This window comes from Stenella coeruleoalba (genome assembly GCF_951394435.1).
Source record: "Stenella coeruleoalba genome assembly, chromosome: 3".
NCBI classification, from domain to species: domain Eukaryota; kingdom Metazoa; phylum Chordata; class Mammalia; order Artiodactyla; family Delphinidae; genus Stenella; species Stenella coeruleoalba.
In genome coordinates, this window is record NC_137148.1 from 26,667,469 (window position 1) to 26,689,186 (window position 21,718).

General features: G+C 39.1%; 1 protein-coding gene across 3 annotated transcripts in view; it reads right to left on the reverse strand.

The window, feature by feature from the left end:
- The window catches only part of ZFR (zinc finger RNA binding protein), a 76,031-nt gene extending 55,149 nt beyond the window's left edge, over positions 1 to 20,882 (reverse strand). For 2 of the 3 annotated variants that reach the window (XR_013827443.1, XM_079915663.1), the window contains exons 1-5: positions 20,766 to 20,882; positions 20,370 to 20,469; positions 4,194 to 4,217; positions 2,221 to 2,503; positions 364 to 508 (exon numbers count right to left, since the gene is read on the reverse strand). Coding sequence is in view for 2 of the 3 variants with exons in the window: in XM_079915663.1 (XP_079771789.1) it covers positions 364 to 508; positions 2,221 to 2,503; positions 4,194 to 4,217; positions 20,370 to 20,469; positions 20,766 to 20,802 (589 nt within the window). In the remaining variant the exon portion in view is untranslated. The remainder of the gene's footprint in view (positions 1 to 363; positions 509 to 2,220; positions 2,504 to 4,193; positions 4,218 to 20,369; positions 20,470 to 20,765) is intronic. The other variant, XM_079915664.1, reaches the window with a different exon arrangement.
- Between the last annotated feature and the right edge of the window lie 836 nt (positions 20,883 to 21,718).

Consider the following 21,718-nt stretch of genomic DNA (forward strand, 5'->3'; position numbering starts at 1 on the left):
AAAGGCAGTCAGCAGTTATGTCTGGGCATTTCAGACAACGAGAAGAAGGTGGCCAGAAGTTATTGCCACAACTTCTTTTGTACAGCTTATTTCAACAGGAAAAGAACTATAATCTGAAGAACAGATATGAAATACACTTTCAGGAAGGAAGGACATGATTATGAATTGCCTCCAAGATCTTCTCTCTTTGGGACTCAAAGGCATTCTTGTGGAGAAAGAGAAGGACATGGTTAGAACCTGCCCCTCAAGGTAATATAACACAATGAGTTTAGATGGATTCAAAAGCATATTTTCGTTAAAAAACACCTTGAATAATATGTTTCAATAGTGTACACTGAAAGGGCGGATGTTAATAAAACCCACCTGTCTGATAGTAGGTCTCAGCAACAGAAGGCTGAGGCTGGGCGGCAGCAGCTACAGCAGCTGCAGTTGCTGTTGGTTGTTGGTAGTACTGCTTACTATCATAAGCTACAGCAGGAGCTGTGGATCTTACATATGAGTACGAGTCCTAAAGAAAGAGAATGAAAGAAAATCTTGCTATGAGTGAAGTGGCAGACGGAAAAAAACCTTCATCTTTACTATATTAAAAACGCAATAAAAGAAAACAAAAGCCTAAATATGTATGAACAGAGACAGAAGATTCAAATTCAATACAAAGGGCATTCATTTTGGACTTCATCAAATAAGGTCAAAACCATTTTAAGCAGTATGCTTAACTTTTACAATCGGAAAAATCATCAAAATTTTAAAATAAGCATTATTTTTTTTAAAAATTAATTTTATTAAAAAATTGCTTGGCGGATCTGCCTTAAAGATGGATGCCACAGTAAAGAACACCTGGGTGTTCTAAGCTTTGTGACTGTTCCAGCTTTCTTTTCATTCTTCCTTATTTACTACTGTTCATTAACATAATGATGAGTAGGAGCTTCCAGGTGGAGGAAAGGGGAACAGAGGTTCCAAGGGAAAGGAACGCTAAATATAAATCTCCAAGGCAACGAAGATCACGGAGAGCTGGGTGAATTCTGGCACTGCATATAATGAGGAGAACTGGGGAGGTACACCTGATGTATGCAGGAGGAAAGGCAGAAAGAGTTGGCAGGGCCCAGAAAATGATGGGCTTCATACATCCTATCAAAACCAATAAAATTTATTATATTCTGTCTCTGGACATAATGAAAACAATCACACATGTTAAAGTAATCCTGAGTTTAGTAACCTGCTAAATATTAATAGCAAATACTAATATTGCTGATTCATGTCAGTTTCTTAGTTAACAAAATAAATCCCCGTATTTTAGAAAGAATATTTAAAAACCAGGCAAAGTCCAGAAGGACCAAAGTTTAAAAAACAGATCCTAAAAGCAAACGAACAAAAAATGGGATAAAGGATTAGGGCCAAATTTAATTAAATAAGCAGGTAGTAATTTAGTGTCATATCAGACATAAAGAGAATTATATTACCATAAACAGACTTAGATCTTTATGTCCCTATAAACCTAACAAGAAGCAATTAGATGAATTAAGAGCAGGATCAATTTCTATTACAAACTAAGAAAGAACACCTTGAGGGAAGAATGTACATTTAGGCAATAGAATTTCCACCCTTGAAAAGTTTCAAGAAGACACTATGTAATTTGTCCTATTCAGCTGAGGCTCATGGTTCTCAAAATAGGAGACACAGGGGTGTCCCAAGTGGATAAATAATGCCATAGTACCAACAAGAGGCAGAAGACCCTAAAATAAATAAATAAAAATTTTAAAAAAGGGGCAGAAGACCCTATATGTCTTAATTTTTCTCAAAAACTTGTAATGAAATTAAAATACTTAACCAGTAATTAATGTATCTTTTTTTTTTGGCCACGCCATGTGGCATGTGCAACCTTAGTTACCTGACCAGGGATCGAACCTGCGCCCCCTGCAGTGGAAGCGCAGAATCTTAACGACTGGACTGCCAGGGAAGTCCCAATTACTATATTTTTTTAATTAAAGCAAACATAGAGTGGAGTGCAATGCACTGGGGGATTATTAATATAAAACTCACTGCAAGGAAACTTAATGCTTGGAGTATACCCCCAAATTATAGGAATACACACTCACTTTTCTGTATCATTAGAGGTATATTTTGGAAGACCCAAATTTGAGAAGCATTGGCTTGGACATTACATTAAATACTGAAGCCACTGAACCTATATGTTAAGGCTAATGAAAGTAGTTTTCTTACCTGGTAGTTTTGTGTAGTAGCTGGGGGCGGTGGTGGAGGTGCTTCTTGTTGCCTCTGTGTATAACCATAGTCAGTTGCTGTGTGTGCAGTGGGGTACCCTCCATATGCAGCAGCTGTTGCAGCAGCTGCAACAGCTACTGGAGCAGGCCTGGCAACTGCAACTGTGGCGGCTGCTGGTGCATAGGCAGCAGTAACTGTGTGAGCAGCTACTGGAGCCTGATGGACAGTGTAGCTAGCAACCGTAGTTGGATGAGAGTAGGCTACACCCGAAGCTGGCTGCTGGCTATATCGTGGAGTAGAAGAATAAACATAATACAATTTAATTTTTAAAATCTAGGAGTTTAATCAACTTAAATCAAAAGCACATTTCCCAATAATTTAATCATGGACTACAAAAGAACAGGTATTTGAGCTTAATAAACCACCTAACCAACACCCTATTTGTTATTGTTGCATAATTTTCATTCCTTAATCTGAATAAATTAGATGGTCACACATATGTTTCAGATCAAAGATCATATCACAAAGCAGGGAGGACAAACTGGGATAAGAAGTATTAGGAAGAAAGAAAAAACTGATCAACCTAGGAACTTAAAAAAGTATTTGTTATATGTATAGTTCTTTATTATGTACTATAGTTAAAAAAAATCTCTACAAGGAAATCATATCAAGAAAAATATTGTATTCTAACTCCAATTATGGAAAACATTTAAGGTAGAAACTATTACCGAGATGACTTAAATACTTCTGATGCTGTAAGGCAGTGGTTCTCAGCTAGGGGAGATTTTGCCCTCCAGGAGATATCTGGCCATGTCTGGAGATATTTTTGATGGTTAAACTGCGGAGGAGGTGGTGATGTGTGCTACTGGTATTTAGTGGGTAGAGGCCAGTGATGCTGTTACATAAAGGACAGCTATCCACAACAAAGAATTATCCAAAGAATGTCAACAGTGCTGAGGTTGAGAAATCCTGCTCTAAGGTACAGAATTTACAATGGAATATCTATTATTTTAGATAAATTTTCCAGGTTTCAGGCAGCAATTCATTACACACATTTCTTTTTCTCTTAAAAAGTAGCACATGTTGCAAAAGGAGACCTAAGTCAGATGCTTTGCAATCATAACATTTAAACCTCAGAGAGACAAAAAGTTTCTAAAACTGTAAATCAAATGAATCTTCAGCTAAAGTTAAAATAGCATTTACTTTAATTTTTAAATTGAGAGCCTATATCACATAAAACCAGGCCCACAAATGTTAGCAAATGAAAACGTTTTTGTTGTTTTAGGTTCTCTTGAGTAAGTAATACATTCACAATCACACTTGCTAAATCTATATTACCAAGGCAGAAAAATGCCTTCTTGAAAAAAGGAGAGCCCCAACAGTTATTTACCTGACCATAAGTTTTTTTTTTTTTTTTTTTTTGGCGGTACGCGGGCCTCTCACTGTTGTGGCCTCTCCCGTTGCGGAGCACAGGCTCCGGACGCGCAGGCTCAGCGGCCATGGCTCACGAGTCCAGCTGCTCCGCGGCATGCGGGATCTTCCCAGACCGGGGCACGAACCCGTGTCCCCTGCATCGGCAGGCGGACTCTCAACCACTGCGCCACCAGGGAAGCCCTGACCATAAGTTTTAATATGAGCCAACAGTTAAGAATAGCTAAGAAAAAAATACCTGACGTAAGCTGAAGCTGCACTAATAAACTAGAGTGTTTGATTCATGGGTTATAGTAGAGGGTATTCTTCACTGGTATGCACAATACCAAAAAAAAATATGGCACAGAATTAAAATCTGGGGCCATCATATTTTAACTGTATTATGGAAAACACTGATAATTAGGATGTGTTCAAAGGGAATCAATATGAAGTTTATAAGTATGGGTATTATTTCACATAAAAGTAGAGGACCTAGGGACATTCAGTCTAGAAAAAGTGACCTTGGAAGATATGATAGCTGCCTTCTAATAGAAGAGACTTACTCCATGCTGCTCCAGAGAACAGAACTAGAACCAATGGATGGAAGGGTGGCAGATTTCAGCCCAATATGAAAAAGAAAAAAAAACAAAAACTTAGAACAGAGTCCAAAGAAACTCTTATAATTTCTATTTGGATGAGGTTTTCCACATTTTGATACTAAAATTAGCTAACATTTCCTACATATATGCCAATTATAAGACAGGAAAAGGGAAGTTTAAACGGTAATAGTGGGAAATTGGTTGGGCATTGACATTTTCAATGGATAATTCCACGTCCTTAAGAAAAATTCCAATAACATATACTTCTTCAAAATTCCTAGAACTGAGAAAAAGAATTATGTTTAAAATATAAATACACCAGTTCTGCAAAACTTGTATTTAACATTTACTGATAAGATTTCCCACGTAGAGGCTACATGGTTATGTAAAATTCAGACAGTCTTGAATTCCTATACTCTTTTCATTCATCCCACTGCTCTTTATCGAGTATCTGTTCACATTTCATGGTCCCCAAGACATGTCCTATAGGACAAAAAACAAAAGTTGGAGTAGAATAGGAATGTCAAGTACACTAGGCAGGCAATTTGACTTAAACTGCCACTGATCTTTTTTTTTTTTTTTTTTTTTTGCGGTACGTGGGCCTCTCATTGTTGTGGCCTCTCCCGTTGCGGAGCACAGGCTCCGGACGTGCAGGCTCAGCGGCCATGGCTCACGGGCCCAGCCGCTCCGTGGCATGTGGGATCTTCCCGGACCAGGGCACGAACCCGCATCCCCTGCATTGGCAGGCAGACTCTCAACCACTGCGCCACCAGGGAAGCCTGCCACTGATCTTTAAAAGTCCATGCGACTCAGGAAGGGATGACCTTGTGCTCTGGTTTATGCTTATTGCCCCAGCATAATTATTAATAGTATTCTCACTCTCCTATGTGTCTCAGTTTGAACAATAAATTTTATAGTCACCCTTCCCAGGAATCATATAAAAAGATGCCAGCGCATTTAGCAATTACCATAGACATCCCTAGGGCTGTCTAACCTAACTTGCTCTGTAGAGCCAGGTCCCTAACCATCATCCGGGCTGGAACAACATGCTCCACCAAAGCATCATGAAGAATGATGATCCAGTCCCAGTTCCCAGGGGGTCAAGGGCTAGGGCAGCTGACTACTATTCAGAATAAAGATTCTCTGATTTGTTATCTTAGACCCATCTGGGAAATTCTCTTCCAATTTCAAATACCTTTAGGAAAACTGCCTTTCACATGACATAGATGACTACACTGGACTATAGCCGTTCAATTAAGTATCAAGTAGCTAAGTCTAAATAAGTAAATTAATTTTTAAAAATTCAGGTCAAGTTCAAATTAGTTTACATAAAAATTAGTCTTAAGTTGAAACAGTTCAAATCAAGGTTTTTGCCTAGTCTGGGGTGTGAGAATAAAAGGTGTTAAATTATATCCCTACATAAAATGTAAGACTTTTAACTGTCTTTAAATGATTTCTTAAATAGGGAATTCCCTGGCGGTCCAGTGGTTAGGACTCCGTGCTCTCACTGCCAAGGGCCTCAGTTCAACCCCTGGTTGTGGAACTAAAATCCCACAAGCCGTGTGGCCAAAAATAAATATATATTTTTTAACTTAAATAGAACAGGACATAAAATCCCAAATATTGTGCCATTAAAAATAATTTGTGAAATATGAGAAGATTTTCATTTACTAAGCATCCAGTAGAGCAGAAGCTTTTACTTAGATGGTAATATCCTTTTGTGAATAAATTAAATCATATCAGCTTCAGTCAGTTTTAAACTGGGACAAATTAAATAATAAATTATGAAACAAATATATAAACAACATGGGTAAGAAAGTTTAAGAAACAATCAGACAGAGACTTCCCTGGTGGTGCAGTGGTTCAGAGTCCGCCTGCCGATGCAGGGAACACGGGTTCGTGCCCCGGTCTGGGAAGATCCCACATGCCGCAGAGCGGCTAGGCCCGTGAGCCATGGCCGCTGAGCCTGCGCATCCGGAGCCTGTGCTCCGCAACGGGAGAGACCACAACAGTGAGAGGCCCGCATACCACAAAAAAGAATCCACCTGCCAATGCAGGGGACACGGGTTTGAGCCCTGGTCCGGGAAGATCCCACATGCCACGGAGCAACTAAGCCAGTGCGCCACAACTACTGAGCCTGCACTCTAGAGCCCGCAAGCCACAAATACTGAGCCCACATGCTGCAACAAGAAAAGCCAACGCAATGAGAAGCCTGTGTACCGCAATGAAGAGCAGCCCCCCGCTCGCCACAACTAGAGAAAGCCCGTGTGCGCAGCAACGAAGACGCAATGCCACCAAAAATAAATAAACAAACAAACAAACAAAAAGATACCAAAAAGAAACAATCAGACATAAAATGGAAGGGTATTTCTCTTGGCGGTGGGAGGCGGGGGGGAGAGTATTTAGGAAATTATTAATATTGAAGAGTAAAAACATCCTTCATATTTCTGAACTTAAGCTGGAGGTTAATGGTCTGCTCCCTACTTGCTTACCAAAAAGTGAGGCCAGCCAGAAGCCTTACCGAAATAAACAGCCAGCTAAAATCACCAGATGTTTAAAGAAAACCTACTATAAACTGCAAAAGAAATAAGAATGAACCCATGGGAAATGGATATCTCAAAGCAACAGATAAGAATTTTAAAAATCTCTAATTTGTATCCATAAAACAAGAATTTTACACTAGTTAGAAGATAAAGTTGAAGGACATGGACAAGATAAAGACAAAAGAAAAGAGAATGGATAAATATAGCAGGTCTAATATTCCAACAAAAAGGAATTCTAGAGTAAAGAAAAAAAGCAGATGGAAGAAATTAAGAAACTTCCCACTATTGAAGGGAGGCCCGTATTTTCAAATTCAAATATCTACGGAGTATAAAACAGAAATGAAAGAACAACACTGAGAGACATATATTGATAGCATTTCATAACACAAGACAAAAAAAAAGATCCTTTAAATCTCCGGGAGAGAAGAAAAACAGATCACCTACATACAAGTAAATGAAAATCAGACTTACTGATAACACCAGTGGCTGGAGGACAATAGGGTAATATCTTCAAAATTCAAGGGAAAATGATTATCAATGTAGAATTCTGCACCCAGTTAAACTATTAACACAGAATAATGATTTTGACATTCAAGGTATGAAGGAGTTTACCTCCCACATGCCTTTTCTTAGGAAGCTACATGAAAATGTACTTCAGCAAAAAATAAAACAGGAAAGATATAATGGGATCCTACACACAGTGGATTCAAACTCAGGAGACAGATAAAAGCCCAGGTCGGCAGCTATGCAGCAGGCCCAGAAAGGCAGTAAGTTTATGAGACTGAAATCAAAGGAAGGACAGAAGCCTCCAGGAGAAGGATGTCTAGGAAAACAGATGACTGGACAATAGACAGCAGACCAAGAGCCTGGGAAAATCTCATGATATAATCAAGGCACCAAGAAGATTTGTGTGAAAAAAGGGTAATGAAAGACTTCAGGAAATATGAAACTGCTCAAGAAAAGTCATGATCTCAGTTGAGCAATTAGTAGGGTGTAAAAAAGGAAAAATCTGTTTGAAATTGACCCTGCAAAAATTCTCTATTAAGTGATACAGGGTTGTAAAAATGGAATACATGAGGAATTCTAATCCTAGAACAGTACTTGGTTCCAGAGTAAATACTATTTACAGTCATAATAATGAAACAGTTTTCTGCTTTAAGGTTTTAGAATCAACCTAAATCACGGAAGATAAACTATGATTACAGAACACAATATAAGTGTTATCACAAGGAAAACGAGAGCTGAGTTGGGGGATGGGGTGGAGAGAGAGGGAAAGTAAAGCACAAGGGTTTCAAGATTCTTAGAGAGTACCAAGATACTGTCTACCTTTGATGGAACTAGAATTGGTGTGTATTGTTTGAAGCAACAGAAATAATCATTATCACTGAATCTGGGAGGAGAAATGAGAAGCATGAGAGAGTATGTATGAAATACTAACCATGATTGTAAGGAATCAAACTATAATGCATAAAGTTGATAAATTAAGACATAAAAAAGCAGCATACTATTTAGTGATATGGAGGTTAGAAATAAAACCAAAATGCGTTAAAGGTGGGGAACTGGGAGGCAGGGAGAAGGAAAATAAGGGACTGTTGTTTTCATTAAGCCCTTCTATACTATTTTTAATTAATTAATGCATTACTCTGGGAGTAATGAAAGATAAGCAGAAAGATATCAGAATAGAATTCTCAAGCTGGCAACTTCAATGACCAAAAAACCAACCCCGAATTTAAATACTCCTTTTTAGTTATCCCAACACAACTCTAATATCTACATTTCTGGCCTCAACCCTAATCTATATCCAACTTCAGGCCCATCTCTAAGTGCTTTTGAATTCCATTAATATGACCTGGCTTCATACTACACTACTAAATTTATAGTCACTACTGAAATTAAAATAACTTATGTGCACAAATGGCTCATCCGCATAAGCGGTATCCTACACCTCCGTTAGTTTCTATACAACAGTGGTTCTCAAAATGTGATCCAAGGACCGCTGAGGGTCCCTAAGACCGTTTCAGAGGGCTCAGGAGGTTGGTTCTCCCTTTTCAATTACAGATTGCCTTCATATATTTTAATCCAAACAATTTACTGCAACAGACAATGCAGAAGCAGGTATGAGAATCCAACCATCTTAATTGAGATATTAAAAAGATTTGTAGAGGCGGCTTCCCTGGTGGCGCAGTGGTTGAGTCCGCCTGCCGATGCAGGGGACACGGGTTTGTGCCCCGGTCCGGGAAGATCCCACATGCCACGGAGCGGCTAGGCACGTAAGCTGTGGCCGCTGAGCCTGCACGTCCAGAGCCTGTGCTCCACAACGGGAGAGGCCACAACAGTAAGAGGCCCGCGTACCACCAAAAAAAAAAAAAAAAAAAAAAAACACGATTTGTAGAAATGTTAAACAATGCTTCTCATCTTACTACTTTTTCAGTGGTTGGAATATAGTTATTTTGCATAAAGATATTTCTGGTTAGCATGTAGTGGTATTTTTACTATTTTAAAACAATTTAATAAATATTTTTAAAATTTCTAAAATAGTAAATATTATATAATCTGCATAAGCAAAAGCTTTTGGGGGTTTTTAATAATTAGAGGTTAGAAGGGTCCCCAAACCAAAAAGTTTGAGAACCACCATTTTACGATACAGAACATTAACTTAGAGTCTGTAATGGTATTCACCATTCATTTTCCTGCTCTTTACTTACTGCCCCTTTAAGCAAAATGTTTCCTTCTATCTTATGACATGGAAACAGTACTTGTTCTCTGGTAAAATGAGCACTGAAAAAGTGGCCAGAGCCCCAAGTATGCTGCCTACAGCTGTGTAATAGTCTTATCTAGGGCTCCAAATCTCCTCCCAGTTTACCTGGTGTGCTGCTGTACAAATATTTTCTATGTTAGCAGAGACATCAAAGGCATAGGGAAGTAATGGCTTAGAATTTTGGAACTCCCACACAAAACTAACAGAAGGTGAATTAGGAAAAAGCTCACTTCCCCCTTTAAGGGAGAACTGTAAGGAAACTTTCCTGTCTCAGCCTTGGCTCCAAGTAAAAGAGAGAAAAGCCTCTCCTGATAATTCTTTTTTTTTTTTTTTTTTTTTTTTTTGCTGTACGTGGGCCTCTCACTGTGCAGAGCACAGGCTCCAGACGTGCAGGCTCAGCGGCCATGGCTCACGGTCCCAGCCACTCCGTGGCATGTGGGATCTTCCCAGACCGAGGCATGAACCCACGTCCCCTGCATTGGCAGGCGGACTCTCAACCACTGTGCCACCAGGGAAGCCCTCTCCTGATAATTCTTAACAAAAAGCCAGCACTCCTCTACTTTGGGCTCTGGAATTCACATTAGCTGACCAGGAAAACTAACTACTTGGTTTGGCGTTTATTTATTTATTTATTTCCTTCCAGGTACCACAAAATGCTCATTCCTCTCTAATGCTACCATGTTCCAAAAAAGAGGAGATCTCAATCAAAAATCACAAACAAAACCCATAAGGAAACAAGATACTAGGAGCAAGAGTTTGGGGAAAAAAAAAAAAAAAGACTACAAGTATTAGTATTGGATACGAAATATAAAATAAGTACACTTAAAGAGCCTATGAAAACCAAGACCAAGAACTAAGAGTTCAATCAAAAACAACCAGATGAATTAAAAAAAAAAAAACAGAATTTCCAGAAATGAAATACAGTATATAAAAATTATAATCAGAAACTCAGAAAGGCATTATGTAACTGATTAGACATAGCTGGCAAAAAAAAAATCTATAAAAATTACTCAGAAGGCACACAAAGAGATGAAAGATATTAAAGAGGTTAAAAGACCAAGAGAAAAGAATAAAAAATGGTAACTTACAACTCATTGGAGTTGCAAATGAAGAAAAAGGGAGAGAGGAAACATCTAAATAGAATGTCTGATATAACAATCCTCAGATCCAGGAGCCCCCAACTAACCCTAAGTAGGATTAAATAAGGAGTTCTCACCAAGACGCATCTGAGTGAAACTGTAAACACCAAAGAGAGAGAAGCACGAGTAGCTTGAGGAAAAAAAATCCCTAGAAACTAAGTGATGACTTCTCAAGAATGAGAAGGGTGAAATGAAGATATTTTGAGATTAAAAAACAGAGAAAAACCAAAAAAACATTGTTATCAGTAGACCCACATTAAAGGACATTCTCAAAGATTTACTTTAGGAAGAATGAAAATGATCTGAGGGAATGAATATTAAATAATAATAAAAAAGTGGTAAATACGAAGGCAAATTTAAATACTAGCTATATAAAACAATAATTTTGTTCAACAACAGTTGTGGGGTTAAGAACATCTGAAATATAGTACAACAAAAGCACAAAAATCAGGAGTGGACTGACCAAAGTTAAAACATTTTAAGTCCTCGTATTGTTTAGGAGAATAAAGGTGATGATTAACTTTAGACTAAGTGAAATATGCTAAATTTCTAAAGGAACCACTATAGGACAAATGCGGAATGTTTCATTTCTGAAAGGCCACGAGGGAAACAAGTCTCAGGCAAGAAAATGTAGGCAGCTCCTGTCACTTACATTATTAAATGTGCTTTTACTCCCCTGGAAAACATACTTTGTATGTGTTTGTTTCAATTTTGCATAAAATGGTAAAGTAACTGATAAAACTTTTTTTCTGTCTTTCTCTTGGCACACAAAACAAAATTTAACCTTTCCATTAGTCCAAATTTAATGCTCAACATTGCTGGACTTTTCTAGGTCAAATTATGGCGTTTTACGTATCTACAAAATCACTGACAAATTTATCTTTACATTTAGTATTTTATAATGTTGAGAATGATGCAAAATTAAACTTTCTCATGGAATAATCCCAAAGACAAACCACCTTTAAATATTCCCTAAACTTGTTATTGTAATGTCATGCTCCCATTAACCTTCACAGTGCTATTAAAACAATAACTGCATCATTGTAGAATTTTAGAAGAAATTTAAATTCAGGCCCTATTTTCTTCTTAAAAACTAGAAGAAATAAAATAACTAATCCTAAAATTTCTACCAACTCTTTAGATGGGTAGACTACAAGGGAGGGAGGGTGGTTAAATAACACATGAAAACCGTTGACAGTTTTCTTGACATCTTTTAACTCTAAACATGCCAGGAGAAATATCATTTGGGTCCATTGGACCTCTTACATTTTCTGTATTTTTGAGGTCATTTGACAATTTACATAAGAATAAGGGATAATGAAAATACTATTAGAAAATTTTAAATACAGAGTACAATAAATCCAAATTTTTATTCCACATATACACAAAATGCACCATGTTCTCTGAACATAACTGCTCATCAACTTTCATGCATGAACATGGAACATGTCCATCCCATAAATGCTAATTCCACATTTCAAATATTTTTCTAATAAGTTCTAACCCGCCATTACTTTGGTTCATCTTCCTGCATTTGAATTGTCAAAATGCAATGCTTAAAAAAGTTTTGAAATGTTTTATGGCTCATATTTTGTTGAAGAGAGATGGTCATCTACTTTGCTCCATAACTGTAAAACATTATCAGTTTTTTCCTTTGGAATGATCTAAAGAATTTTTAAAATTTTACACCATCTATTTCCTTCCAACTACCTTTGTATACATATCTGCCTTAAGCATCTGTCCACTAATGAACCATATCGAGTAAATTTTGGTTCACAAACATCACAAAACATGAAAGATTTCTGCCACATATACTTTTAGCAAAATGGGATGTTCTGGAACTTGTCACAGAATATTACATAATGAAGTTCTTCCTGTTAACTAGATGAGAATACCTTACTTTCCTTTTTTATCCTTATAAATATATTTTTCACTCACTGATTCTTCAGTTTGAAAAAAATCATCTAGGACATTGTATCTATAGACTCTTAGGCTGAGATTTTGCTTATACAATTAATTTCACCATTATCATTTGTCTAGAGTGGTGCTATTTTTGTATTTATCTTATTTAGCTAAGAGTTGTCAAATATCGTCTTGTGTTAACTTTCTTCCCTTTGCCAGTATGAACAGAGAATTAGTAATTCTGACTCCTCAACTGTGTTGAAGGAAAACTAAAAGCCAACTATTAAAGACAGCATCTCTCCTTTCTTTCATACCTTCTTGATAGACAATGCAATACTTTAGACAATGCAACATCCTCCAATTATTTCACTATTTTACTATCCTTTTAGGTCAGTGGTCCCCAACGTTTTTGGCACCAGGGACTGGTTTCGTGGAAGACAATTTTTCCAAGGACGGGAGGGGGTGGTTCAGGCACAGTATCTTTTCCCAGAAATAAAAAATGAATTAAAAATTTTATTTTCATTTAATCCATCTTCAAAAACAGTGCTTCCAAATACTTTAAGCCCATTTAACCTCTAGAACACTCAAGAATTTATCTGTGGATAAACAACTGTATAGCACAGGGAACTATATTCAATATCCTGGGATAAATCATAATGGAAAAGAATGTATACGTGTGTATAATTGAGCCGCTTTGCTATACAGCAGAAATTCACACAACACTGTAAATCAACTACACGTCAACAACAGCAACAAAAAAATTTATTTGAATACTAAATTCGACTACAAGACCTATCTTATGCGAAATTTTATGCTTGTCTTTCTGTAGCTCCAAACGATCAGATTCTAGTTTTTCTATACTGGCTGCCCATGAAAATTATACCAAAGATCTTGCTAACTATCAATCCTTTATCCAGCCTCTCTAAAACCCTAACATTGCTGATTACTCCATCTTCTTTTGGTTTTTATGAACACTACATTCTCCCAGCTCTCTGCCCACCCCGACCCTGTCTCAGTATTTGCTTCTTTCTTTGGCCCTACTTTAAACACAGATGTCCCCCAAGTTTGTAACCATGGCTTTGTTCTATTTTTTTCCCCACTCATTCAAAAAACGTTTACTAAATGTTTGATGTACGACAGGCACTGTACTTTCTCTGGTTTCATCCATGCTCACACCTATAATGGTGGATCACCACCATATGGATGATATTCGGATTTACACTACGACCCTTATCCCTCTTCTGAGCTCAATTTCCAAATGTCTACTCAATATAATATTAACATTGATGGAGATATATGTATGCAGGGGCTATTCTGAGCACTTTACAAATTTTATCTCATTGAATTCTCAAATCACAATGGAGACTGTAGAGGCCTCCAGGGATGCTGATAGTGTTGTTTTTTTGATTGGGTGCTGGTTATACAGGTGTGTCCAGCTTATGACATTTCATCAAGCTATATTCTTATTATATGTGCAGTTCTTTTTATATATACCATACTTCGATGGAGAATTTTTTTAAAATTTCAATCCTATGAGGTAATTATTAGTATTATCTCTAATTTACAAATGAAGAAACTCAAGTACCAAAGGACTGTTTGCCCAATGTCACATGACAAATAGTAGAGGGATCCTGGATTCAGCTCAGCTAGCCTGACTTCAGAACCCACCAACTATCAACCATATCAAGAATTTAATTTAGGTAATTCCCTGGCAGTCCAGTGGTTAGGACTCAGCACTTTCACAGCCGAGGGCTAGGGTTCAATCCCTGGTCTGGGAACTAAGATCCCACATGCCACACAGCGCAGCCAGCGGGGAGGAGTGGGGGGTGGATTTAATTCATTCCTATCTTGGTTCAACACATTTTGTCTAAAATGACCTTCCCTCCATTTTCAGAATTAAAGACCATGAAGCCTACCCCAAACTCCATAGTCAGAATCCTCCAATTCCCCATTTTAGTATTTCATTAAAACTCAGTTATGATCGCTATCATGGCATAGTTACCTGGAGGTATACCTGCCCCTACCCTCATCCCCCAGGAGTGTAAACTCCTTGAAAGCAGGGACTATGCATACTGTAAGTTACTCCCTATGAACGTATTTTAATGTATATATTACATGAGGAGACTAATACTAAAACAACAAAAAAGCCCAGTGTTCTTTGCTTCATTAATTCGCCCTCTGTAAGGATGAATTAAGAGCTGCACTGCACACAGCTTTCACAAAACACTAAGAAATGTTATACTCGGAACAACGAACCTAATTCTTATAGAGTGATGCCAAGGACAATGTTGTTGGCGCACTCCTCACCTTTAATCTCATTCTAGTAATTCTAACATACTTTGTCAATTACTACATTTATAAGCCCAAGGACTGTCTTCTGATTATCCTGATGGTGTACTTCTGAATAATAATTTGGTTGATTTGCTTTTTTTTGACAAATACCTCTACTTAAACAGCTATATATTCTAATCCAACTGCCCATAAGCATACATCTATTTCTGGGCTATTTTAAGCGAATGATCTATTTGTCTATCCCTCTACCAATACCACATTTTCCTGTTTAATAACATCTTTTGGTCCCCGCTAATACAAGACCTTCCTTATGATCTTACAAGACTGTCATGACTACTTTTGGACAAATACTCTCTTCACTATCAACATGAGAACTCCTTTATCAAGTTACCCCAAAAAGCCTGTTGTGATTTTTATTGCAATTACATTAAACATATAGACTACTTAGGAGAAAATTGATAACTTGATAGTATTGATTTTTTTCACTGCATGAACACAGCCCATCTTCAATTATTTGTCTTCTTTTATGCCCTTTATAGCCTACTGTATTTTTTTCTTAAAGTGTTTTGTATATCTCATTAGTTTTATTTCTACTTAATAGATTCTGTGGCTATATAAAAAGGACTTATTTGAAATTTGATAATCTAATTAATTCAACATTGCTGAAACAGGAGTGATCTTAGATCCAGAAAATTTGAACTCTTATTATTTCTCATATTAGTCTGTTGATTATAATCATGTTGCTTGCAAACAATTAAAAACTTGGAGGTCCCTATTAAACTGACACTGAAACTGAGGCCTCCAATTGATACTCAAGTACCTACTTTTAAAACATTTGAGATTATGAAGCTCTATGTATTAAGTGTATGATAGCCATCAACTGTGGAGAGCTTTTAAAACCCTTTTAGTATTATTATACAAATCTCTATAGAAAACTAGCATTGGTAAAATGCCTACTGAAAATCAAGCACTAGGCTAGGAAGGTTTATATTTAATAACTTCACCTCAAAGCAAGTTAGTTGAGGAAACTGAGTTGTAGAAAGATTAGGTGACTTGCATAAGTGTCTAAAGAGATAGAGTTGAGATTCAAATCCAAAGCCTTTTCATTATAGTATACTGTGAGGCACGTTATAAAAACACAGTCAAGCATACACTTTAAGCATTCTATACAGGGCTAGTCTCCCTCATCCTACTCTTAAGGCTATTAATAACATATACAGGATATATATCATCATTGTAAAAGCACTAATCCTTTTGGAAAGAAAATTTTCATTATTTCAAATTCATTCATGCAATATGAATCCTAAGATCTCTGATTCAACAGTGGAGGAGCTGATATAATTAGCAGTTGCAGTAATTTTTTTTTTGGTAGAGCCAGTAAATTTCCATCACTAAGATCGGTTTCAAAAACCTGTTCACCTGGTTTTCTCACCATCTCAGTTAGTGATTACTTCTTTCTACCTTACTAGTGTTACTTTTATTCTTTCCTTCAAGATACAATATTCTTAACTCTACATTCAAATAAAAAGCAAAGAAGAGGAGGAAAATTCACTGGCCAATCAACCTACCCAAGTTATCTTAGTGATGTGAAAAGATACTTATCCTTTAGGAACAGATGTCCTAAAGACATCTCAAGAATCACTAGATGAGATGCCTTCTTTTGACTAACAGATACTTAATTTAAGCTAATGTCCAGACAACAGTCGAAATCCACTTAAACATTTATTATTTAACAACATTTGCTGAGATCCTAAGAATATGGGGGCAATTATTTTGTACCTTTATACAATCATTACTCTATAAAATTTTTGAACTCAATTAATTCTAGATATTAAAAGGGTAAAAAAATGTTGGCGAATGATTATTTTAAATAGCTAACTTTATTGAAGGTAGAATAACATTCAGATACCAATGATACACTAAGAGCTATAGATAGAACAAAGAAAATTAGTTTAAGCACAAGCTAAACATTTAGGTTATGCAGGTTAACAGACAAGCATCTTGAGTAGATAGAAAGGTGACAAGAAAGATATGACCAAGGCTTTTCTAAAGAATACAAGAAACTAGCTGTTTAAAACTCTCCAAGAAAAAGTTATGTCCTATTCATAGTGGGATATAATGGGATTACTTTAGTTTATATTACATATACATAGCATATTTGTTTATGCCACAAATCCCCTTCAAAAACTGAAGAACTCCTATGAGAACTTCTGTAAAACTGCCAATGAAGGAGACAAAAAAACTCATTTGATCCTATGATAGTTAATTAGAAAGTTTTTTCCACTGAGAATTATCTTTCTCACATTCTTTGCTACCGTAAGTTCTTACAACTGTTGAAATCATTTTTTTCAAAATTTATTATAAAATTAATGTCTGTCTAAAAGTTTTTAAGTATATCTTCTCAAACAAAAAAGGTACTCTACTGAAGTAGTTACCTATCTAACCAAGTTCCCTTTCTGCCATGAAGCCATTCCTGTTTTTTCATCATGCTTGAGATCTGCCTTGTCCTACACACCCCAAATTAACATTCTACCGGAAATATATACTTATAAACACAATAATTAATACTTAAAACCTTTCTGATTTTGTCACTGCCAAGGGGAAAAAAGCACATGAAAGGTAAGAAAAGATTACATTTGCAATAGTGGCAAATGGCACCAATAGGTTTATTTACTAGCCTTAAAAAAACACAGAAGCAGGAAGAAAAGCAATCAGTAGCTGATGGAACGTGTAGCACAAAGACTGAATAAATGCTTACCACAAAAATATTTAATATGTATTATACAAAAGAAAAACCTCGTTTATCTAAAGGTTATTAGTAGTAGAACTTATAAGAGATCTTTACAACATCTCTTAAAGAACTTTGATACTTAGTATGCCATTATAAATCTCAAATATTAACAAGCAAAAAGAAAGTCTAAATTTAAAATAAATTTAATCAAATACCTCACATAGTGGTAACCAAGAAAACTAAGAACCGGAATTAAATCTAGACTTAGAATAGTTACTCTCAGTTATCTGCACTCAACGACAGGTGAAGCAACTATTCACATAATCTACAGATAAATGTTTAAGATCTCCTTAAGTTTACATCCTTCAAAAAAAATTCTTTTTTGCAAAGTAAGCCTTGGTCTTCCATGTCTCAAAGTTACATTTTAATGATTTCCAGACAGGAAGAAAGATGAGCACCATCACTGCATTTTTTGCATATGCTTTTATTATTAATGCTATTTGTTCACCTTCCTTGAACCAAGGTATTAGCATTACTGGACCTGATTTCTTTCCATTAAAAACAAACAATTCTATATAGTATGTTATATACAAGGACAGAGCATCTTAACAATTAGTTTTGCCAATACACGCATAAATAAGTGATGTCAAAAGACTAGTCTTTTCTCATTAGACACACATATTAACAAGCAATTTAATACTTTGGATTGCTGTTACAGTTTACTGAAACTTTATAAGATTCAAAGCCAAAGAAAAACTAGGTACAGAAATTCTGTAATAGCTTCCTATACTGGGATAAAATACATACATGCAAATATTTGATCAAAAAATGATTATCTTTAAATTGGCATTTCCTCCCCTCATTTCTATCTACAGGTTTGCATTCGAAAAAATATTTCAAAACTGCCACAAAGAACAAACCCACTACATTTTCAGTAAACAGTTAATAATCCAACAAATCTATCACTCTGCCCACAGTAACAGAAAAATACTGTGTAAAACAATTAAAACTTAAATGGTTAAATACAGCCTTGTGTAGGACACACAGTACTTGGTAGCAGTAGATTTACAGCACAGTGCTGATTAGCTGTATCTTGTTTCCCAGAAAAAGAAAATGGCTTGATTTTTCTCTCCACAAAAATTATTTGCTCTTTATTAAAGTGGCTGGGACTTTGTTAGTTGTTTAATTATCACAATTTGTAAGTAAAGAATTTTTTAAAAGTTTGAAAAGCCCCAAGATCATGCCCCAATAATTTGTCATCTCAGTTCTTTTTCTGGAAATAAGCTTCAAAGTAAAAGAGACTTGTAAAAAAATGCCACATGTGTTCAACGCATTTGACAATTAGTAGAATATTAATTTCATCAATAAAACACATTTACACATTTTAATATCTCTTAAAAATCAATGGGGTCTTAAGCATTGAGTCATATTTTAACTGGTGGTGATTTTTTCAGTGATACATAAAATAATGATACCCTTCCTTTATAATAAATGCTATTTTATAATTCCATGAAATATGGCAACTCTGTTCCTCAGAATTACACGTTTTAACCAAAAAAGATAGCCCAATTTTACAGATGAGGAAAATGAAAGACCAAATAAGAGATGTCCCCAACGTCATTAAAATCCGGAGCAAAAAAGACTGGAACCCAGGTCTTCTGGTTCCCAGTGATGTCCTTTCCTTTAGACAACCCGCCGCCTGAAGTGAATGAGGTGAGAAAACTACCTGGGTTTATTAACCAATAGCTAATTTACCTAGTACACAGATATCTAATATAATCTCTCTCTATAAAAAGCTGATCACTTAGGAGCCCTGAACGCTTACGGCCTGAGTCTAAAGAGACTGTCTCAGGCTGACTCAAAAGTAACAACAACAGAATCTAGTGTTTTTCTTTCTTTTGATAAGATATATAACGAAGTACAGAAACTTCAGAAATTAGAGCTTCCCTTAAGAAAGAAATTTCATAGGGTGCATTTCACGGCACCTCACTTGCACTTTTCATTTCCCTGGAGGGGAAAGACCCGCCAAGGGAAATTACTGGCCCACCTGGAGCCTAAACGCAACAGCCAGAACAAAGCTGTGGACTCATTTATCAGCACTAGAAACTTCGCACATCTCTTCCAGCCTACCAGCTACACAATTCACAGGTGGTTGGTGTGTTTACCTCTCTCCTTGAAGGGAGAACTAAAGGAACCAAACGAATGCGATGACACCCACAGTCTGTTTGCGGGGATCGGGTGGAAGGCCAGGGGAGACCACGGGACGCAGGAGAAGGCACCCAAGAAAACAACACGTTATCTGGGCTCGGGGGGCCGGAGCACCGGGCGAGGACCGGTGCCCGGGCGGCGGCGCGACTCCGCACTCCCCGAAAGGTGCCCTCGCCCACCGTCTCTTTCCCCAAGTGGGAGGGATATCGGAGGTGGGGACCGGCCCGGCGGGGGCGGGGACCGGAGGCACCGCAGGGGCCGCGGCCTCGGCTCCCTCCCTCCCAGCCCGGCGGGGGTGGCGGCTCGGCTCCGAGGCCGCGGGAGGCCATTTTAGCTGCGGGGCCGCCAAAGGCCCGGGAGGCCCTCCGCCTCACCGTCTCCCGCTCCCGCCCCCACCGGGGCCGCTGCCCGCCCCGGGCCGGGCGAGGCCGCGGGGCTCGGCCTGCCGCCGGCCGGCGCTCGGAGGGGGGGGCACGGGGGGGCGGCGGGCGTGTGGGCGTCGTGTCGGCGGGATCCGGGCGGAGGGGCGAGCAGGGGGAGAGGAGGGAGAGGGCGGGGAGCCGTTACCTATACTGGGCCGCAGCCGCCGCCGCCGCCGCCCCGCTGTGGGTGAATCCAAAGTAGTTGCCGGTCGCCATTTTGGCATCTTCCCCCAGCCGGCTGGGCACTGCGACGGGCACGGAGAGTCGGGTCCCATGGCGGGAGGAGAGGCGCGGAGGGGCAGAGACGCCGAGGGAGGGAAGGGGAGAGAGAGAGAGAGGCTCCGTGAGAAGCCGCCCTCGCCGGGCCGGGCCGCGGCCGCGCCGCCTCCCCCTCCCGCCTCGCACTCCCTCACTCACTCGCACGCCCGGGTGGCGGCCGCCGCCTCCTCCCCAGAGCCTGCCCCAACCCCCCGCGCCTCCCCGCCGCCCCGGGCCGGGGAAGGGGCCACACGGGGACCCCGACGGGGCACATTATACTCACCATAGGTGAAAGAAACTACAGGGCATATGGGAATCATGGGCTCGGGCTGCTGCTGCTGAACTCTGAACTCTCACCCGCTGCCTCCCTCCTCTGCCCCGCTCCTCCTCAGCGGAGAACAGACCGCCGCCTCCCGCCGCACTGCGCAGGCGCCCCCGCGCTCGGTACCCTGGGAGCTGTAGTCCCGCCGCCTTCGCGGCTCCGACGGGCGCGTGCCATGCCTCGGCCGAGGCGGGCCTGGGGCGCCCTCCGTGGAAGGCGGGCTTGGTCTCCTCCGCGGTGGTGGCGAAGGCGAGACGAGCCGCGCCGGCCGGGAGAGGGAGTCGGGGAGAGTGACCCGAGAGAGTGACGTCTACCAGCCTTTTCTTCTTACTTTTCACTTCTTTCACTTTTGCGTGTCCATTTGTTCTCTCCCTTTTGGCCTTCTCCATCGTGCACTTTTCACCAGGACTTGAGCTGGACTAATTTGGATTTTTCCTTATTTCTCGCATTCCCGGTTCTTGTCCTTAGCCTTTAAAGTGGAGAAGGAAAGACGGGGAGAAGAGAAAGAGAAAAAGAACGGCAGGTGTGCTATTGCGTTGGATACCCCTTCCGAGCACTTCTCTTCTGGTCCCTTCTCCCACCCGCACCCACCGCTTGATTCCTACAGCGTGTACGGAGCCCTCACAAAACGTCAGGCGCTCTTCTGGGTGCTGGAGATAGAGCAGTGAGCAAAACAAAGTCCCTGTTCACACGGAATTTACCTTCTGGGAAAGGGGAGGGTGGGCGGCAGGAGGTTCAGACAATAGCCAAATAAATACGATGTCGGCTGGTGATTGCAGCTTGAAGAATAAAGCGTGGTAAAGAAGTTAGAGAGCGAGAGAGGTGCTACTTTATGTAGGGCGTGGTTAGTGCAGCCAACGGGTAGAGTTGTGAAGGAGGTGAGGGGGCAAACCTAGTTGACAGTCGGGGGGAAA